Source organism: Calypte anna, unplaced genomic scaffold, assembly GCF_003957555.1.
Source record: "Calypte anna isolate BGI_N300 unplaced genomic scaffold, bCalAnn1_v1.p scaffold_81_arrow_ctg1, whole genome shotgun sequence".
Lineage (NCBI taxonomy): Eukaryota > Metazoa > Chordata > Aves > Apodiformes > Trochilidae > Calypte > Calypte anna.
This window is the reverse complement of record NW_022045530.1, coordinates 170981-192215: the sequence shown is the minus strand read 5'-3', so window position 1 is coordinate 192215 and position 21235 is coordinate 170981. Positions and strand designations below refer to the sequence as shown.

Here is a 21235-nt window from a genome sequence, read left to right as displayed (position 1 = left end):
CTTTCTCCTTTGTTGGCATCCTGAGCTATCCAGATAATGATGCCAAAGCTAACAAGCTGTACTGCTTGTCTGCTGTGGGTTAACTGTGTAGTAAGAAGGGGCCTCTCTGTATTCCAGTTGTATTCCATGGACTCTTTCCTCTTTTCCCAGCTTCTGGATGCTTTCTGATTAGCCTCTCCTTCATCAATCAAGAAAGCATTGGGTTTTTTTCTGAAAATGTCAAAGTACCAGCCTGCTACTTTATTAAGAGGTCCAGTTCCAGTCCTGCTATCAGAGGGCTGATAGCAATTAGGCAATAATTCAGTTTTGAATCAGTTCCTTCTTCCTTCTCTTTTCCTCTCTTTGATTTGGCAGAGGAGGGTTTCAGGCAGAGAGGTTTCCCTGTTCATGCCCTGTCATGCAGTGCCAGTGTTGTGCTGTCACCAGTTCAGAGGTTTGGAAGTAAAGATCACTTTTATTTAAAAGGAAAAAAAAAATAAAAAAATTAAAAATTAACAGTTGCCAAGCATTCTGGCAGCACTTGTGTTTTTTCCACTCACTTCCTTTGATATACATTGATTTAGTGCTGACTTCCTTTTCCTGCCCAGTGCTGGTGGCCTTTCCACAATAGCAGCTGGAGCCAAGCCAGCAGAATTTGGGCTCCCTTTGGCCAAGGGAAGGAGTGAAAGTGTGCTCCTGTGTCTGGGGGGAGCCCCACACCATGCTCTTGTTTATTTCCACACCAGTTGGTTCAGAATATCACGTGAGCCCTTGGAAAATCAAGTGGGAGCTCTAAAAACTGCATTATTTTTTCACTTCCCCCCCCCCATGGCTCTAAGCTGTGCCAGCACTGGGGGTTTGATTTCCTCTGAGAGGTGTGTGCACTGCTTTTCAGTTTGCTTCTGCTGATCTTTCCCTTATTGCAGTCACTTCTGCAGGAAATATTTTCCTTGGGAGAGGAGTTTTTGCTGATCTGGACCCATCTTTTGCAGCACCTGAGTACACACAGTTAATTCAAGACAGCATCACAAAGAGCAGAGCCTGAGAGCTGATCCTAAGGCTCTGACTTCAGGGGTGACCTTGGCTCTACCCCAGCATTTCTTAGAGCTCCTCAGGGTGATTTGGTGGGAGCTGCAGGTGGACAGGTCACTGGAAAAAGGAAAAAATCCTCTTTCTGAAGTAATCATCATCTTTAAAATCTGCAAGGAAAAAAACACATCCTAGAGGTGAAGTTTCTCTTGGGTAGCACTACAGAAACTCTTTAAGTAGTGGCATTAACAGAGAAGTTGAATGTTTTTCTTACCTTTTGTCCCCTCAACATTGCTCTCAGTCCATATCAGTCTCTCACCTAATGAATAAAAACTGCAGGATTGACCTCCATGTGTTTTTGCCCAAAGTGCTACACATACAGTTTCATTTTTCACTCAGTAAAACAGAGATTTGGGGGTTATTTACAAAGGCAACAGTGCTCCCATGGGATATTGAAATTTCTTGGTGTCAGTCCAATTAATTCAGCTGATGATGACTGCAGGGAAGGTGCTGCTGCTCCAGACAGATGATCCTGATTGAAGCAAACTTAAAATCAAGACAGATTGGTTGCTCTGACAAGTGTTTTGTTTAGTGGAGCTTAGCAGTGAAGTTCGTACCCACCATCCAGGGATTCCTGCCTTCTCTGAGGTACTGGAATTATGCTCCAGCAGGTGAGCAGAAGAGAAATAGTGATTGCTGTGTTAGGAATCTGTAATGCCTAAAATACCAGTACAGCTGCTCACTGAATTTTTGGCTTTTTGACATGGGACCTCCAGGTTCCATTTCTGCCCAAAGCTTCCCTCCCGAGTTGATGTGATCATAAAGAGCTCCAGCTTTAGAGGTGAAGACTTTGGATTCTGTGTCCACAGCTGTGCAGCCTCATTTCACCAGGCATAAACATCCAAAAAATGTCCTTCTTTTTGGCCCAGGTTCCCAGAACACAGGCAGAAGTTCACCACCTCCTGGGTATGTTCCAGAGAGGCAGCAGCGCATTGCTCGCCAGGGTTCCTACACCAGCATAAACAGTGAAGGAGAATTCATCCCAGAAACCAATGAACAGTGTGTAAGTATGAGCATCAGGGTGGAAAAAAAAAAAAGGAGAATAATCCCAGCTCTTACAGGGAACTCACTGCTGCTCTCTGAGTCCTCTTTTTCCCTCTAGGATATTCGCTAACTGGAGTTGCATCAGCCACCAGCACTGCTGTGTTCGTTTAAACTCTGTTTCAGAGTTATTTGTAGTTGTGCAAGCTGAAAGGCTTGGTTGGGCTGCCAGAAGCAGTTCCCATGCACGTTGGGATTATCTTTCCACCTCTGAATGAGCAGTTTTTGGGGTGAAGTGCACATGGGTGCTCAGGTTTCCTATTGCCAGGTTGGTGTCACCCTCCTGTGTTTGAACCTGCACTCTCCATTCAAAAAAGAGTAGGAAATAAGGGCAGAGGGCAACTTGCAGGTGGAGGCAGCAATGCTCTGCCACCAGCAGAGACTCTGTTCCTGATCCCAAGTCAGTTGGGACCAAAACACAGCACAAGGCTGACCTAAACTTTCATTTTTCCCAGCTGAGTCCTTGGACACCTAAAGTTATGTCTCCCATTTGACACATTTCCCAAAGCATCCTCCTGAAAAAGCTGTCAGCCCACAGCTTGGACAGGGACACTCTGTGCTGGGTTAAGAACTGGCTGGAACGGGCCCAGAGAGTGGTGCTGAACGGGGCTGCCTCAAAATGGCGGCTGTGGTGTCCAAAATGGCGGCTGTGGTGTCCCCCAGGGATCAGTGTTGGGCCCAGTGCTGTTCAGTCTCTTTATTGATGATTTAGATGAGGGGATTGAGTCCCTCATCAGCAAATTCACAGATGACACCAAGCTGGGGGGAGTGTGGATCAGCTGGAAGGCAGGAGGGCTCTGCAGAGGGACCTGGAGAGACTGGAGAGTTGGGCTGATCCCAAGGGGATGAGGTTCAACACAAGAACCCCATGGGGAGCTCCAGGCTGGGCACAGAGTGGCAGAAAGGGAGCTGGGAGTCTGGCTTGCCAGGAAGCTGAAGAGGAGGCAGCAGTGTGCCCAGGTGGCCAAGAAGGCCAATGGCATCCTGGGCTGGCTGAGGAAGAGCGTGGCCAGCAGGTCCAGGGAAGGGATTCTGCCCCTGTGCTCATCCCTGGGGAGGCCACAGCTTGAGTCCTGTGTCCAGTTCTGGGCCCCTCAGCCCCTCAGGAAGGAGCTTGAGGTGCTGGAGCAGGTCCAAAGGAGGCAACTGGGCTGGGGAAGGGAGTTAAGCACATATCCTATGAAGAGAGGCTGAGGGAGCTGGGGGTGTTCAGCCTGGAGATGAAAGGAAAAACGTTTATTCAGAGTAGCTTTAGACTCCCCCCTTCATCTGGACGTCCTTCAGGGAAGCAGTAGTGGACTCTGATCCTCTTGCACAGTCTCTTTTAGACATTAGGCTCAACTGATGTTGCCATGGGATTTTTTTTGTGTGTGTTTTGCAGATGCTGGACCCTTTAAGCAGTGCTGAAAACTCGGTGTCAGGAAGCTGCCAGTCCTTGGACAGGTCAGCAGACAGGTACAAATGTACAAGCTGGTAGGAATTTGTGTGCTGAAATCAAAATGCCACTTGTACTTCTTTCCATCTCAGTAATTTTCTTAGAAAGAGAAAGGGGAACTTGTACCAGTATCCCAGTACTCTTAGAAAGAATTAACTATGTCTTAAGGCTGGTTTAGTTTCTGTCAAAACCATACAGCACCAAAATGGTGCTTCAGTACCTCTGGAAAGCTACAGAGCTCTAAAGCAAGCTGGAGCCTGGGCTCCAAGAACATCTGACTGCAGGGTATTTAAATCTCTTTTAGACAAGGCTCTAATTGTTCATTTAAAATCCCCAAAAGCCAACCTATTCTAAGGTGATGGCAATGTATCATTCCATTAGATTCACAAGATATAATTCCAAAGGTAAATAAAGTGGCTCTTCCTTTGGTGAAGAATTTGGTGCTCTAGATCTTGTTCTTCCTTTGCTTTGCTGTTGGTGTTGCTTGAGGTGGGCAGCCATGGCTTCTATTAACTTGAACACCAACTGTGGCTTCCCAGCTCCTGGAATATTGGGCTTCAGCATCTTTTAAAGATTCCTTCAAGCTGATTCTTCTAGGCAGTGTATGCTTTCATGTCAAGCACTTGAGGTTTGGTTTTGTAGCCATTCACTTCCTTCAGTTTATGGAGTTAGAAGGAAGCACTTAAAGTTAAACCTGTCTGTCTGCATGAAGTCATTTATTTGGGGGTGAGGATATTGCTTATTTGTTGCCTGTGCTTCTCTCCCCTTTTCTCTGTCCTAAGTGGAGGATGTAAAAAAAAAAAACTGATTTTTATTCTTGGAGGAGAGGGCACCATCTGTGCCTTGTGTAGTAGGAAAGGAATCTCCTTTTGGGAAAGTTGTATCAGGCTCAGTACATTTACACTGGTTAACACACACACAAAAAAAAAAAAAGTGGAATTAACAGGGCTTTGGCACAGGTTGAGTTTTTTAAACATGTTAAAGGCCTTCTGCCAAACAAGGGGCCATATTTAGGCTTGCCTGAGGAGTCCTGCATGCTGGGGAGAAACTCAAGGGTGAAGTTTTGCAAGCAGTGTTTGTATTTCTGCTCATGGGGAGGAAAGTGCATGGATGTTTTCATGAGAGGATAACTTCCCCATTCTCTACTGCTGCAAGTGGTCCCCTCTTCTGCTCTTCCTCTTGGATTTTTACCTTCCTCAAGATCTCAAACCAGAGGTTGGATTCCTACTGAATAAATGGCACAAACTGAAGAGAAGGGAAATACTTTGTTTAGTTGGGGCTTAGCCTGACTTCAGCTTTGCAGATGTGGCTTGAAGTGATTGCAGGGAAACAGATTTGAAAATCACCATGACTGCTGTGCAGGTGTTTAAAGGCTTGTGTTTGAAGTCCTTGTAGGTTTCTCTCTAGCAGACAGCAAAACTTATTCTTGCCTTCTCTCTTTAATAGTCCTTCTTTTCGGAAGTCACGGATGTCAAGGGCACAAAGCTTTCCTGATAATAGACAGGAGTTCTCAGGTATGTCAGTATCCAGTATAAAGATGATTTGATCCAGACATTTTCTCCTCTTTCCTGGCTACCCTGATTCTAGCTGGGATTGTATAAACAGAAGAACTGGGGACACGTTGCTAGAAAAAGCTGTGGAGTCATTTATTCCTCACACCTTCCTAAAAAAACCTCCTGTTCCAGGAAAATTCTGTCATGAGAACACGTAGACTTTGGGAAGACATCTTCCTTAAAAAAAAAAACTCCTGTTACAGAAGAATTCTGTCATGGGAACATGTAGACTTTGGGAAGGAGCCTGATTTTTCTCTTTCCATCTCCTTCCAGACCGTGAGAATCAGATTTATGACAAAGCAGGGAAAGGTGGCACCTACCCTCGGCGTTACAATGTCTCCATGCAGCACAAAGACTACAACGATGGTGAGTTTCATCTCAGACCTTTTATTCCAGCCTTGAGGAAGCTGGAATGGTAACCTCCAGGAGAGGAGGAAGAGTCTGGAAGTGTCCTGGGAGTTAGTGCCAGTGGTAACCTCCAGGAGAGGAGGAAGAGTCTGGAAGTGTCCTTGGAGTTATTGCCAGTGGTAACCTTCAGGAGAGGAAGAGTTTGGAAGTGTCCTTGGAGTTTGTGCCAGTGGTAACCTCCAGGAGAGGAGGAAGAGTTTGGAAGTGTCCTTGGAGTTAGTGCCAGTGGTAACCTCCAGGAGAGGAGGAAGAGTTTGGAAGTGTCCCTGGAGTTAGTGCCAGTGGTACCCTCCAGGAGAGAAAGAGTTTGGAAGTGTCCTGGGAGGTAGTGCCAGTGGTAACCTCCAGGAGAGGAGGAAGAGTTTGGAAGTGTCCCTGGAGTTAGTGCCAGTGGTACCCTCCAGGAGAGAAAGAGTTTGGAAGTGTCCTGGGAGGCAGTGCCAGTGGTAACCTCCAGGAGAGGAGGAATAGTCTGGAAATGTCCTTGGGATTAGTTCTGAGGTTAATGCAGGATTCCACCTTGACAGAACAAGCCAGGGTGGCTGTTTGGAATTGCTGGTTTATTTCCTCCTTTCTGGGGATATCCAGGCTGATCCAGGCTGCTGGGGTTGAGCAGTGGATGTGTTTGTCAGCCTTGATCAGATACAGTGGGGCTCCTCCCTCAGGGTTTTATTATGCTTTCCTGATTCACAGCACAAACTTACTTCTGGGTTTTTACAATACACCAGTGATTTAAAGAATAAAGTCTCTCTTGTTGGATGGCTTTGTGGAAATCCATTCCTCAAAGTTTCCTAAGAGGTGCAAGTTGTCACAGTCTTTTGTTTATGGTGTTTGTTTGCAAGTCCAGGCACATTCAGAAAGCCATTCTGGCTGTGCAGTTAACAAGCCCTGGAGCTTTATGTGAATCAGATTTTTGCCTTCCAGGGCAAGTTTAAATCTTGCATTACTGCACTGAGCAGTGTTTTCTCCCACTGCTTTGGGAGTCATCCAAAGCTTTACTGAACTCAAGCAGCATCAACCCTAAACTGTTCCATTTTTGCACCTTGCCTGTTTGGGCAGTAGGTTTTTCTCCACCAGGATCACAGAATCATTTGGGTTGGAAAGGAGCTCTGAGAGCATCAAATCCAACCCTTAATCCACTCCCCCCCCACCGTGGTTCCCAGCCCGTGGCACTCAGTGCCACATCCAGTCCCTTCCTAAAAACCTCCAGACACGGAGAATCCACCCCCTCCCTGGGCAGCCCATCCCAATGTCTGATCACCCTCTCAGGAAAGAATTCCTTCCTAATCTCCAACCTAAACCTCCTCTGGCAGAGCTGAAGCCCATGGCCTCTTGTCTTGGGAGAAGATCCTGACGCCCCTGGCTCCAACCTCCTTCCAGGGAGTTGTAGAGAGTGATGAGGTCTCCCCTGAGCCTCTTCTCCAGCCTCAACACCCCCAGCTCCTCAGCCCTTCCTCACAGGATTTGTCCTGGAATCCCTTCCCAGCCTCCTTGCTCTTCTCTGGACCTGCTCCAGCACCTCAAAGTCTCCTTCCTGAACTGAGGAGCCCAAAACTGGATAGAATCCTCAAGGTTCTGTACTCAAGGAAGAACCAATCCAGGCATTTCCCTCTCTCTTTGTTCCTCAGTCTCCAGCCCGTTTCCCTCCCGCTCGGCTGCGCAGGAATTTTAATTTCTTTCAAATTTTTCCTGTCATTTTTTTTTTCCTCCAGGCCGAAGGACGTTTCCCCGGATCCGACGTCACCAAGGGAATCTTTTCACTTTAGTCCCTTCCAGTCGTTCCTTAAGCACCAATGGAGAGAACCTGGGCCTGGCCCTGCAGTACCTGGATCCCCGGGGACGCCTGCGGAGCGCGGACAGTGAAAACGCCCTGGGAGTGCAGGAGAGGAACATTCCCACCAAATGTAAGGAAGCATTCCTGATAATCATAGAACCCTAGAATGGGCTGGGTTGGAAGGGACCTCAGAGATCATCAAGTCCAACCCTTGATCCACTCCCACTGCAGTTCCCAGCCCATGGCACTCAGTGCCACATCCAGGCTCTTTGGAAAGATCTCCAGACACGGAGAATCCACTACTTCCCTGGGCAGCCCATTCCAATGCCTGATCACCCTCTCCAGAAAGAAATTCTTTCTCATCTCCAACCTAAACCTCCCCTGGCACAACTTGAGACCCTGCCCTCTTGTCTTGCTGAGAGTTGCCTGGGAAAAGAGCCCAACCCCCCCCTGGCTCCAACCTCCTTTCAGGGAGTTGCAGAGAGTGATGAGGTCTCCCCTGAGCCTCCTCTTCTCCAGCCTCAACACCCCCAGCTCCCTCAGCCTCTCCTCACAGGATCTGTGCTCCAGTCCCTTCCCCAGCCCAGTTGCCTCCTTTGGACCTGCTCCAGCACCTCAAGCTCCTTCCTGAGGGGCTGAGGGGCCCAGAACTGGACACAGGACTCAAGCTGTGGCCTCCCCAGGGATGAGCACAGGGGCAGAATCCCTTCCCTGGACCTGCTGGCCACGCTCTTCCTGACCAGCCCAGGATGCCATTGGCCTTCTTGGCCACCTGGGCACACTGCTGGCTTCTCTTCATGATAACTGGGAAAAGGCCTTCTGGGGCTTAAAAGGGCGAGAAAAATTTTTAGAGATGAACTCCAGAGCCAAGATATTGCCATAGTTTGAGGGTAAGGAGGTGTTCAAACCCATGGAATTCCGTGGCTGTGTGTTAAGACTCTGTCTCACCTGTAGGAAAGTTCTAAGGATAGGGAGCTGGCCTTTCCTTAGGATTATTCCTGCAAGGAAAGCTGGAGAGGAACTTTTGGCAAGGGTATGTTGTGCTACATGCCAAGGGGGAATGGTTTTAAGCTGAAAAAGGAGATAAGAGGAAGAAATTCTGCACTGTGAGGATGGAGACTCCCTGGCTCAGGTTGCCCAAAAAAGTTGTGGCTGGCAGAGCTCAAGGCCAGGCTGGATGAGGCTTGGAGCAACCTGGAAGTGTCCCTGCCCATCCAGGACTTTTAGAACTAGATAATCCTTAAGGTATCTTCCAGTACAAACCATTTGATGATTCTGTGATCTATCAGAAATTCAGCAAAGTAAAAAAAAACTTGAAGTTTGATTGGATCTGAACAATCTACAAGGTTCTTAAGAGTCAAACAGCTGTTTGGTCTCTTGATACATTAACATTTGGAGTCAGACATGTGGACTACAGTTATTTTACTGGTTAGGGGCTGTATTTATGTCAGTCACTCCTTTATAGAAAGATTTATCTCTGCATTAATAGCATTCCTGAGTTGTTTTTTGGGGAACTTTATAACATATAAAAAAAGAAATGGCACATAAATCATTCCTGATGAACTTGAGATATCCCACACCATAATTTAAGGAGCAAAATGAAGACATGAGTGCAGCAAAGGAAGCAAGACACTCAAACACCTACTGGCAGTAAATCTGATTAAATTAGACATGGCAAAGCTTCTCTCCCAGCTCTTCTGTATTTTCACACTGTCCAGATGGCTGATTCTTGTCTTTCTTTTTAGAGTTTTGTTAGATCCAACCTAATTGGATGCATTGCACTGCATGAGCCTGGTAGTGTAGTTTTCCAAGTTAGAGCTCAAACACTGGAATATATTTTGGTACTGAGTGTGGTCTGGAAAGCTGGGCTCAGGTGTTAATCTTTGGGTCAGGGGACTGCTGCTTGTGCAATGCACTTGCCAAGCCAGTTCTCATGGATATTTTAATTAGAGGTTAATTGTTCAGCAGGTAGAAATGATGCCCACACTGTGCTCACATTATGGCTCCTGCCTTATCCCTGTCTAGTAGGGAGTTACAGCTTCTAATTTTTGTTGGGATGGGCTTCCTGCAGGAGAATGAACCCCAAATTAATCAAGGATTGACAGAGGACTTGGAAATAATGGCCTGCAAGTTGTTCCAGAAGGTTTAGAGTCATTCCTAGGGGGTGGGATTGATTTAGCAAGGCTGGTTGAGCTCTTCTTCATCTGATGCATGGAGTAACTACAGATTAGTCACAGAATCACAGGATCTTTTAGGATGGGAAGGATCTTTAAGATCATCAGGTCCAACTATAAACCTAACAGTGCCAATTCCACCACTAAACCACATCCCTAAGTGCCATCTCAGTGTGGTTCAAATAAGGAAACAGGGATAGAACAAAGCAGTGTCCAAAAAATCTGAATATTATGCTCAGGACCTTCTGAGCAGAAAGGTGCATTTTGACCAAAGAGAAAAAAAAATCATTCCTAGAAAGTGCCTTAACCACTTTTAAAAGAAAGAAGCTTCTCTGTCCACAAAACTTTTCCTTTTGCTTCAGTTTTCTTTTTGCCATCTTGCATTTCTAACTAAAACTGGAAAGTGATGCAGATAAGCTGAAAATTCACACCACTCCCAGGGCCAACACCTTTCTTTCTGAGAGGGATATTCAAGGGTTGGAAGAAGCTATTAAATTGCTGCCCCATCTCTTGAGATGGTGATGTTGTAGAATCCACTCTACTGGAAAGAAATTTCATCAACCTCATAGAATAACAGGCCAGGAGTAAATCTTAGCAAAATGTTTTGCTATTTCATTATAAATGGAAATTATAGCAAGTCCTGAGAGTCTGAAGGGTTGGATTCTCTTCTGTCTCCCTTACCCCAGGAGAGTGCCTCATGTTTTTTTCTTCAACTGCAAAATGCTTCTTGCAATCCCAGTGTGATGGATCTTTGAAAAGATCACAGTTCCCTTGAAATAAATATAAAAATCATCAATATTTTGGGTTTTTTGTTGTTTTTTTTTTAGCTCCAAGTGCTCCCATCAACTGGCGACGAGGAAAGCTGCTGGGCCAGGGTGCCTTTGGTCGGGTGTATTTGTGCTATGATGTGGACACAGGCAGAGAGCTTGCAGCAAAGCAGGTCCAGTTTGACCCAGAGAGCCCTGAAACCAGCAAGGTAATTCTCATTGCAGCTTCAAAAATTCATTCTGCAGGTTTGAGATGCTGTGAAGTGCCTGTATCTGTCCTCAAAAGCTGGCATAACAGTGAGTTTGTACTAAGGTTTCAAGTCATGTGGAGAGGAGGAGGAGGAGGAGGAGTTACTTAAAAACTGCTTTTCCATGTTATTAATTTCAGCCTGAAATGAAAATCCTTTTTCTGGCTTCATTTTTGGCTCTCCCTTCTCAGCTTTCTGGTTAGTTGCCAAGTTACTTGAGATACTTAAACTGCCCTGTGTTCCTGGTTAGACATGAATGTGAATGAAACTAAATCCAGAAAGAGTAGGATTCTTTTTATTTTTTTTTCCTAATAAAAAAGCTGCATGCACTTGGGAAAACCTAATATCTGGGCTTACATTGCAATCCCTGTATCATGTGTATTAAATACTGGTTGTGGATTTTCCTTCTCCTCAAACTAAACTGTGGTGTGTCAATTAATCAAGACCAGTGATGTGACTACAAATTAGGAACAGTGGAGGGATGGAAAAGGACACCTTGGAATTTTAGGATAGCACCTGACTCCCTGCACAGTGGCTGCAGCTGGAATGCCTGGTAGGTTTTTTGTACCAGCTTCCCAATACTGAACAAATTCCCTCAGAGCTGGAATAACTGATCTGTGAAGATTTAATTATTCTGCTTTTATCTTGAATATTGATGCCAAGGTAGAACTTGCTAAGTTCTAAGTTCTGCCACATCCCTGTTGTAAATCAGACACTAACTCTGTCAGAGCCAGGGAAGAAGAGGCTGGAGAGTATTTTCAAAGCACTGAAACTCCAAACTTTTGCCCAATTAGGCAACTTGTGGTTCCACACACCTCTGCAGCAGCCAGGTCCATGCTCTTGAAGAGCTGCAGCCCCTTCCAAAGCAAGAGAATTGAATCTGGCACCTTCCAGTGGCATCAGTGAGGAAAGTGGGACTAATTTGGGGGAAATCTTTGTTCTTTTTCCTGGAAATCCTCATGCTCCTTACCTTTGATGTTCATCCTCTTCATTCCCTGGAGTCAGCAAGAAGCTGATACTTTTCCTGGGCAACAAACATCTCTGATTCAGTCTGAAATTGTTGGGTAGCTTTTTTTGCCTTTGTGCTATGATTCCCTGTTGCCTGTGGCAGGAATTAAGCAGAGAATCAGTTTCATCTGCAGATTGCTTGAAGTAAGAAAGAGAGGAATCCATTTCTGAGGGCAATTCAAGTGAAAATCAGTGGTGTGGAGCAGAACAGGACAGGGTGACTGAAGAAGTTAGAAACTCTTAGCACCTGTAGCTTTCTAATGGGTTGATTTTCCTACAAAAAGATTCCTGGCAATTCTGGAACTGTGTATTCAGAGCTTTTTTCATCATTGACATCAACACTCACTGCTGAGAAGTGAGGTTTATGTCTTTGTTGTGCAGGAAGAATGCTTTCAACCAACATGGCTAAAGCCACTCAGCTGTCAGAATATTTATTTATTTCTAAATAAATATTTAGAAATAAAGCTTTTGGTCCTAAATCTTTATATGATAAAGCCTGAATTCAAACCTGCAAAGATTTATGTGAAGCATTTGGTCAGATTTGCCTTTCCCAAGAGGTTGGTGAGGCAGTGCCATGGATTAGAACTTGAATGTAGTAGTGGCCTTATCCTTCCAGGGACAGATTTATTAGGATGGAATATTTCCTGGGGTCAGAACCTTGGTTTTCTCCTTCAACCTCCATAGGAAGTGAGTGCCCTGGAGTGTGAAATTCAGCTGCTGAAGAATCTCCAGCACGAACGCATCGTGCAGTATTACGGCTGCTTACGGGATCGAGCAGAGAAGACCTTGACCATCTTCATGGAGTACATGCCAGGGGTAAGAGCTGACACAGGCAGCACGTTTGCAGACCATCAAGTCAGATGGATGGCTTTATTAGTTGTTTTATTAGTTGCTGTGATGATTACCCCATCTCTGTAACCCACCTTGTGACCTCTCGGGTATGGCTCTTTCTCCTTCTCCTTTATAATGCCAGCACTTTCTTTTTATTTATACCCAAACTTGTGCTTGAAATAGGTTCTCTTCATTAGTGACTAACACCAGCTCTGCCCCTCAGTCTAAATTGGTTCTAATAAAGTACTTCAGAAGACTTGGGCCAACTTGTAAATTGGCAGAGTGATCTAGTACAGCAAATTAGACTAAAACTGACCCTGCAAAAAGGGAGACTTTTGACCCAGAGCAGTTTGCTGAACTATTTTATTGCTTGTCCTCACAAAGAGTTGTACCAGCACAGCAGACAGAACCTCCTGAAGCTGTTTTTGCCATTAATGTCCTTGCTTTTTTCTTAGAAGGGGCTTCACAGGGCAAGATGCTCTGAGAGCCTCACAAAAGGCCTTTAGAAGAGGTCAGAATCCATCAGCCTGCTGGCTATAACAAAGCCACAGCTTGTGGAGATGGAGTGGGGACTTTCAGATGAGTGGTTTGTCATTTCTTTGCCAACCCTGTCTTGTTTGCTTTTGGTGCAGGGGTCAGTGAAAGACCAGCTGAAGGCTTATGGTGCCCTCACAGAAAATGTAACCAGGAAATACACTCGCCAGATCCTCGAGGGAGTCTCCTACCTTCACAGCAACATGATTGTGCACAGGGACATAAAGGGTGAGATCTGCTGGTTCATCTGCATGCCACGTGCTAAAGGAACTCTGCCAAAAGAGGCCAAGTGTTAAAGAGTTCAGTAGCCTGGCTGGAGCTTCTGAACGTTGTTTTATTCAGTTATCCCTCAGCTTGGGTCTTGTATCCATGGGCAGGGTGTAGGGAAGGTTGTGTTCTGGGCTGGGTAATAAGGGAAGTTGGGATATTATGTCTCCAGGAGCTGAGAGCAGTTGGTTATAGGAAGGAAGACTGGAAGCCTCCAATTCTTAGGGACACTCCTCACCTTCCTCTCACACCCCAGCAAGATGGGGCTGAGTTGACACCTGACCTGACTTCCACTGCTCCTATAAGGCACACTTTTTTCCCCAGTGGTTTTCTGTCTTAATTTCCTTTTTCTTTGGCCAAACTTCCATTTTCAGCTGGAAATTCATTTCATACTGTTTGCCATGCTTGCTCCTGACAATCCTGCTTACCTCAAGACTCTGAATGCCCTGCAGCTTGTGAATGTCCTCTATGTAGGAAACCTCTAAAATCTTCCACGTGGAGCCTCTGTGATGAGTCCTTCATTTTTCTCTCCCAATAGAACCCTGTGGAGCCAGCCAGTCTCCTTAAGAGTCAAAAGATGTGGCAGACACCACACAAAGTATTTTGTGCTCTAGAGAGCAGGAGGGTTGCTCACTGCAGGAAAAAGATCCTCTTGTTCCTGCCTATAAATCTTCATGGCATCCCCTCCAGGCTGGCAAAGGGAAGGGAGCTGCTGATTCTTAAATAGCACCTTGTGTAGTGCTCATGTGATGCTCTTCATCAAATGATTTCTTACCTGGTGGGTTATTCACTACTTTGCACCCATCTTCTAAGCCAAACTCTTAACTCCAGGATCCTGGCTGGCCAGACTGTCTGAATTTAGCTCTTCCAGTGGGATAAAGCACAAGGCAGCAGTAGTTCACATACTAGATAATGGCCACACAAGGGTTTTTGATCCTATTGCAGCTTTGGAGGAAAAATTGGTTTTTTTGCCTCACTTTGTGTCCACATCAAGCTCTTAACTTTGCTTTTTTTCCCTGGTGCTTCACATTCAGGACCTCTGCCCAAGTAAAGTGGGGATGGACTTGTTTATTGTAGGAGTTCAAAGGGATTTAATTAGCTCCATCTGTTACACAGCTGACCAGAAAGCAATGGTTATTCTCCCCCAAGCAACATCCCAATAAAATCCTTCTCCACACAGCTCTGTGCTATCTTAGCCCTTGGCCTGGGGGCCCTGCATAGCTGTTTACAGGCAGTGTAACAATGATGGTGCTGACTCAGCTCTCATTTCCCTTCCCCCTTCACTTCCTTGTGTTTTTCCCCTGAAGTTTTTCCCATTTGCAGCCATTAGCACTTGGCTTCTCTACAGCCTGAAATAAAGAAATGATGTTTAACAGGTCACCTGAGGCTTAAGGGGGGGGGAAAAAAACCCCATACCATGAGCAGGGGTATTTCTGGGTAGGATACATCAGCTCTGTACAAGTCCCAACAGCTGGATTGCATGAAAACAGCTGCCTCAGGTTTTTCTTTATTATTTTTTTTGTTTGTTTGTTTGTTTAGGAGCCAATATACTCCGTGACTCTGCTGGGAATGTGAAGCTTGGGGACTTTGGGGCCAGCAAAAGGCTGCAGACAATCTGTATGTCTGGAACAGGCATCCGTTCTGTCACTGGCACACCATACTGGATGAGCCCAGAGGTGATCAGTGGAGAAGGCTATGGCAGGAAAGCAGACGTATGGTGAGACTTCAAACTTTCTCTCCCAGAGCTCAATTTACAGTTTTTCTGGAGCAAGATAAGACAGGCAGCCATCCTGTCATCCAGAAAGCAGGTTTGGTCTGGAGCAGATGTTTTCAGGCAAACTGGAGGAGTTGATTTGAGCTCAAGACATGAGCTGTTTGGCAAAAACTCAAAACTCAGCTGCTCATTTAGGTTTTCAGGAGCAATTTCCATTCAGACTGAGAGCTTATTTTCTGTTTTCCCACTGGTGCAAGGTTTCCATCTTTTTTTTTTTTCCTAGCCCTTGTAAGAGAGGCTGAAGGGTGTTTAGGGAGGGTCCATTCATTTGGTTATAAAATGAGAAATATGCTTGTAACACACTGAAAATGGAAGGAAGAGAATTGAAGCTTCAAAGGAAAGATGCCCAAACCTGGAATAACACAAAAGATACAGGTCAGATCAGAGGTGATCTGAAGTTTGCATGAATGGAAACTGGAGCTGTGCTATTATTGGCATAGCCAAGAAAAAAAAAAAAACTATTGAAATAGAGAGCAAAATGATCCTGTGTCAAAATGTTCATTTTGGAGGCCTTAAAAAGGTCTAAGCTGAGGCAAATGACAGCAAACAGCAGAACAACCTTGGATGGGAAGGGTTAAGTTCTGCAGACTGGCCCAGTTGGGCTGCTTGAGGAGAAATGGTGAGCACGTGCCCTTCCCCCTGGGTTGCTGCAGTTGTGGATTTCCTTTTGGTGCTGACCCAGGTCCATTCCCATCAAAGAGAGGCTGCTGCTGGCTGAGCTCCAGTTCCTACAATCCTGATCATTATTTAGAGGGAGGGGGGACAGAATTTTCCAGTGCAGAGTTAGTCCCAGGGTGGGTGCCTATGGCCAGAGAGGCTCAAAGACGTAACAAATCTATCCACCTGGCTTCCTGCCACTGCTGCAGGCCCCTCTCCAGTTTTCTTTTTCCTAAATAGCAGAATATGTGAGCTATTTGTTATTGCTGGAGTGACTTGACATGAAAAACATTCCTGCTGTTTGCTGAATATCTTCAAGAAACCGGATCTCCTTCAACAGTATAAATCAGTCTAAACAATAATATATCCCTGCTTGCTCTTGAGCAAACCCCCAGCACTTCAGCACACATGGTTTGCATTTTCTGTACTCTCTTCTAGTGAGTCTTAAATGGCTGGAAACCAGTGTAAAATTTTCACATTGGATTTTAAACCTTGTCAAGAACTCCTTTCTTGCATATTCACAGGATTTAATTCCTTTCCTTCCTTGTCTTGGCAGCTGATTCAAGTCTGCCCCTGTGAATGTCTTCTCTTTGCTTTTCACTTCAAAAGGTTGAGTTTAAAGGTAGAAGAAGCAGTTTTGCCTTTTGAGTGGAACAATGTCATCAAAACCCAAGCCTGGCTGTTAGAATTTCACTAACTGCTTTTGCTTCATCTGTGGCCTGGAGGAAGTAATTAATCCTCTTTGAACCAGAACCAATCACTGCAGCACCCCAGTTTCCCTCTAGAAGTATTGGTGTCACTCTTGCTTCAGGAAAGGTGGCTCAGCCATGGCCATCCCCACAACCACCTTCTTGCCCTGGAGCAGCCTGCAGAGCCCCAGGGATTTACCAAAAGTTTTGCATCCCCAGAATGATGCATCTGGGTGCAAGCTGGACCATAGGAGGTTCCTAAAACCTTTATAGGAGGTTCCTGAAAAAGCTGTCAGCCCACAGCTTGGACAGGGACACTCTGTGCTGGGTCAGGAACCGGCTGGAACGGGCCCAGAGAGTGGTGCTGAACGGGGCTGCCTCAAAATGGCGGCTGTGGTGTCCAAAATGGCGGCCGTGGTGTCCCCCAGGGATCAGTGTTGGGCCCAGTGCTGTTCAATATCTTTATGGATGATTTAGATGAGGGGATTGAGTCCCTCATCAGCAAATTCACAGATGACACCAAGCTGGGGGGAGTGTGGATCAGCTGGAAGGCAGGAGGGCTCTGCAGAGGGACCTGGAGAGACTGGAGAGTTGGGCTGATCCCAAGGGGATGAGGTTCAAGACAAGAACCCCATGGGGAGCTCCAGGCTGGGCACAGAGTGGCAGAAAGGGAGCTGGGAGTCTGGCTTGCCAGGAAGCTGAAGAGGAGGCAGCAGTGTGCCCAGGTGGCCAAGAAGGCCAATGGCATCCTGGGCTGGCTGAGGAAGAGCGTGGCCAGCAGGTCCAGGGAAGGGATTCTGCCCCTGTGCTCATCCCTGGGGAGGCCACAGCTTGAGTCCTGTGTCCAGTTCTGGGCCCCTCAGCCCCTCAGGAAGGAGCTTGAGGTGCTGGAGCAGGTCCAAAGGAGGCAACTGGGCTGGGGAAGGGACTGGAGCACAGATCCTGTGAGGAGAGGCTGAGGGAGCTGGGGGTGTTGAGGCTGGAGAAGAGGAGGCTCAGGGGAGACCTCATCACTCTCTCCAACTCCCTGAAAGGAGGTTGGAGCCAGGGGGGGGTTGGGCTCTTTTCCCAGGCAACTCTCAGCAAGACAAGAGGGCAGGGTCTCAAGTTGTGCCAGGGGAGGTTTAGGTTGGAGATTAGAAAGAATTTCTTTCTGGAGAGGGTGATCAGGCATTGGAATGGGCTGCCCAGGGAAGTAGTGGATTCTCCGTGTCTGGAGATCTTTCCAAAGAGCCTGGATGTGGCACTGAGTGCCATGGGCTGGGAACTGCAGTGGGAGTGGATCAAGGGTTGGACTTGATGATCTCTGAGGTCCCTTCCAACCCAGCCAATTCTAGGATTCTGGGATTCTATGAATTCTTTTCAGTGTGAGGTTGGCAGAGCCCTGGCCCAAGCTGCCCAGAGAAGTTGTGGAGTCTCCTCTGGAGACATTCAGAACCTACCTGGACATGTTCCTGTCACTGGATGACACTGCTCTGGCAGGGAGGTTGGACTCATCAATGTTCTCTTGGGGTCCTTTCCAAGCCTTAACACTCTTTGATTTCTGGGATCTGCCCTGCTGGTGTTTTTAACTTGCTGGCTCCTCAGTTTGGAGCTTTTATAGCTTAAATAGCTTTTAATTGTCCACGGTGCTTGGTTTCTGGTGGAGATATTAAAGGGTTTCTCTCCCATGTGGGCATCCTGAGGCTGTGCACTCAAAAGGGGTTTTGCCAAAATGGCTTTGGTGAGGTCACCACCTCTGAGTGACTGGTTAAAAAGTGTGGTTTTTACCTTGCAACTCAGCCAAGTGCCTTGGAGAGATAACAGGAAAAGCAGCAGAAATACCACCGAGGTCAAAATCACCTTCAAGCTCATCTGGTGTGCACCTCTTGTCCCCTGCTGGGAATGCAAAGGTTTCCTGAGAGCAGGATTTGAACAAAGGAGAGCTGGGCAGCTGGCACTGCACAGCTCATGGTGGAAACCAATTTTCCTGCCTCAGCACTTCAGTGCCAGCAGCAACAGCAGCAAGGTTTGCTTCAAACCTGCCTTCAAACCTGTGCACACTGAGGGTTTGCTGAGCATGAAGCCATTTGGTCTTCAGAGCAGAGCTGTACCTTGATGTTGGGAATTTTCAGGGTTGGAAGGGACCCTTTCCAAGCCATGGGCAGGGCCATTTCCCCCAAATCAGGTTGCTCAGAGCCCCATCCAGCCTGACCTTCAAAACTTCCAGGGATGGATGGAGCTTCCACCACCTCTCTGGGCAACCAGTGCCAGGGTCTCACCACCCTCATGGGGAAGAACTTCCTGATATCCAATCTAACTCTCCCCTCCTTAAGTTTTTATCCATTCCCCCATATCCTATCCCTCCCTGACATCCTCACAGGTCCATCACCAGCATGGGTGAGAGTAGTGAGCATGGGTGATCACCAGCATCCTTGTAGCCCCCTTCAGATGGTTCTCTCTGCCTGTTGTTTTGTGTCAATCGATTCTCACTCCTTGTTGTGTTTTGTTCTTTTTTTGTTTTTTTTTCCTCTCTGCTTGTTTTTTTAGGAGCCTTGGTTGTACAGTTGTGGAAATGCTGACAGAGAAACCCCCCTGGGCAGAGTATGAAGCCATGGCAGCCATTTTCAAAATTGCCACCCAACCAACCAACCCCCAGCTCCCTTCCCACATATCAGAACATTGTCGGGACTTCCTAAAGCAGATTTTTGTGGAAGCCAGGCACAGACCCTCTGCTGAAGAGCTGCTCAGACATCAGTTTGCACAGCTCCAGTACTGAATTACCTCCCTTGCTGGGTTTTTGAGTGCCCTGGCTGGTCTAGTTGCAACTGCCTCTTGTGGTGCTGCATCTTCCAAATGCCAACTCAGCCATCCTAATCCTTTGAGGAAATGATGCCAAGGAACCTTAGGCTCTGCTCTTGTGCCTGATGACCTTTTGTTTGCTGGACTAATGTTTATTCTACCAACAGAGCTGCATTTTTGCCCTACTTACCTTGATGGGAAATTGCAGCTGGCTGCATGTTTTCTGCAGGACCCCCCCCCAAAAAAAAAAATAAAGAGAAGTGGCTCACTGCTTGAACACAGAAGAAACCTGAACCAAAGGGGGAAACTGGAAGAGCTACACACAGGAACATGCAACAGCCATCCAGCCCAGCTCTCTACATGTGGGTCACTCTTTTCCAGACTGCTGGAGCTTTCCAGGCATCTCTAGTACAGGAATCCAGCAGAAAGCCATGTGGCATTGAGCATGCACTCACTATATAATTATATATTTTTCTTCTTAAGTATTCAGCATCTGAAGGTGTTCCGAAAATATTGATTCAAAAGGATGTGAATAGTGTTATTTTATAATGAAACCATGGGTTTTGGGGTGAGGGATGTCTTTCTAGTGAAATGTCAGGATAATCAGAAAAGCTTCAGCAGAATGCAATCACTCCAGGGCCTAAAGATTATTAGGGCTCTCCCAATGACATTAGAAAATCCCAAGCTTCATTTTCCAAGGCTTGAGCTGTCCTAGCATTAAGACAGGGTTGGATAGTTTGTGTCCTCAGAGCCAACAGATCTGTGCTCCTGCTTCATCTCCCTGGGTCTAAACAAAACCCTTCAGGAGAGGAGTTTTACACAACAGCTTTCTGTTGCACCTATTTTTTTTTTTTGGCTGGTAACTTCTTACCATCCCTTAAACCAAAGATGGTTCATCCTGGTGCCCAGGAATTTGCTTCAGGAAAAGCTTAGGTGTTTTTTTTTTTTTTTGAGGACTTGGCCTAGTGGAGAATTGAGTTGAGAAATGCTGGGCAACATTTTTATTTGTGCACAAGTTAGAACCAAGCTCAACCCTTCAGTTTGTGTTTTACAGGTGTGGAAGTGTTCATTTGGGGTTTCCATCAAATAGGGTCCTGATTAAATCAGCTTTTGTCCAAGTTCAGTCAAACAGTGAACCAGAGAGAACATCTTTAATCCTAGCAGACTTCTGAAATGAACTGCAGATGCCCACACAGGTACCAGCAAAATGAGTTTTGCCTTTGAAAGGTACCACATCTCTTAGAATGGAGCTCCTGATGGTTTTACTGGCCTCAAATACTATAGATCTTGATTTGGGCACTGAGAGTCCTTATTTCACTCCTAAAAACCCAGCAGTTTCTAAGTGCTGGGGGTTCATGGGGTAATTACAAGTTATCTGTATGAAGTTAAACTAAGAAAAGGAAACCTATTAGCTAGAATAATGAAAATTTTTAACAGCACTACAGGTGTTCTGCCCTTGTATTGGAAACCATATTAAGGGCCCATGTGTCTCTACTCTTCCTCCTCAAAGAAGACTTGAAAAATTGCTTTCATTGTGCAGTAAAATGAAGTTTTACAGCCAGAAAAGGCAAGTTTTAATGAAACCAAGCTCCTTGAACACTTGAGAAGTCACTTGTTTAATTAAAAAGAGGCAAAAATGAACCCTTAAAAACAGCCAAAAGCCCTGAAAGGGCTTCAAAACCAAGTGTTCTTCCTGTGCCAAACTCAGAGCAATGTGTAACCAGTGCAAGCCAAGTTCAGGCTCTCCTGCACTACTCCAAGGATGCCCAGTTTAGGTTGCAGGCACTTCAGGGGATATCTTTTAGGAAAGCCCTTGTTCCATAACTTATTTAATTCTAGTCAAAGCACTTCTCTTGGATCTTTCCCAAACCTGGGACTTGACTCCACATTGTCAAGACACAGGGCCTGACTTTTGGCCACCACTTCCCTGGCATTTGCACCCAAGGGAAGCGAGGCCATGACACTGCTGCTCTCTTGTACAACCCCTTTACACAGTGGTGTAAACAGCTGAGTATGCTGCAGAGGAATGGGGAAACCCTTCCTCTAGGCTTGGTGACAGAAGTAGGGTGGACAACACCCTTCAAGCCTTGCAATTAGCACCTAATTATACCAAAGATTGGCATCTTTTCTTCATCCCACTCCAGACGTAGAGCAGCAAGCAGGGGGCACAGTGATCCTGCCCTGCCCAGGTTCCTCTTTTTTTCCTTATCCCACACCTTTGTGTTT

The 21235-nt window shown here is 46.3% G+C and overlaps 1 protein-coding gene across 1 annotated transcript; it reads left to right on the top strand.

The window, feature by feature from the left end:
• Positions 1-1877: 1877 nt before the first annotated feature.
• MAP3K3 (mitogen-activated protein kinase kinase kinase 3) lies at positions 1878-20865 on the top strand (the record flags this gene model as incomplete). The annotated part of the gene is made up of 10 exons (XM_030468786.1): positions 1878-2071; positions 3491-3564; positions 4991-5058; positions 5371-5463; positions 7218-7409; positions 10281-10429; positions 12161-12292; positions 12940-13069; positions 14648-14825; positions 18758-20865. Coding segments are annotated over 10 exons (1439 nt in total), but the record flags the coding sequence as incomplete, so codon positions are not given.
• Between the last annotated feature and the right edge of the window lie 370 nt (positions 20866-21235).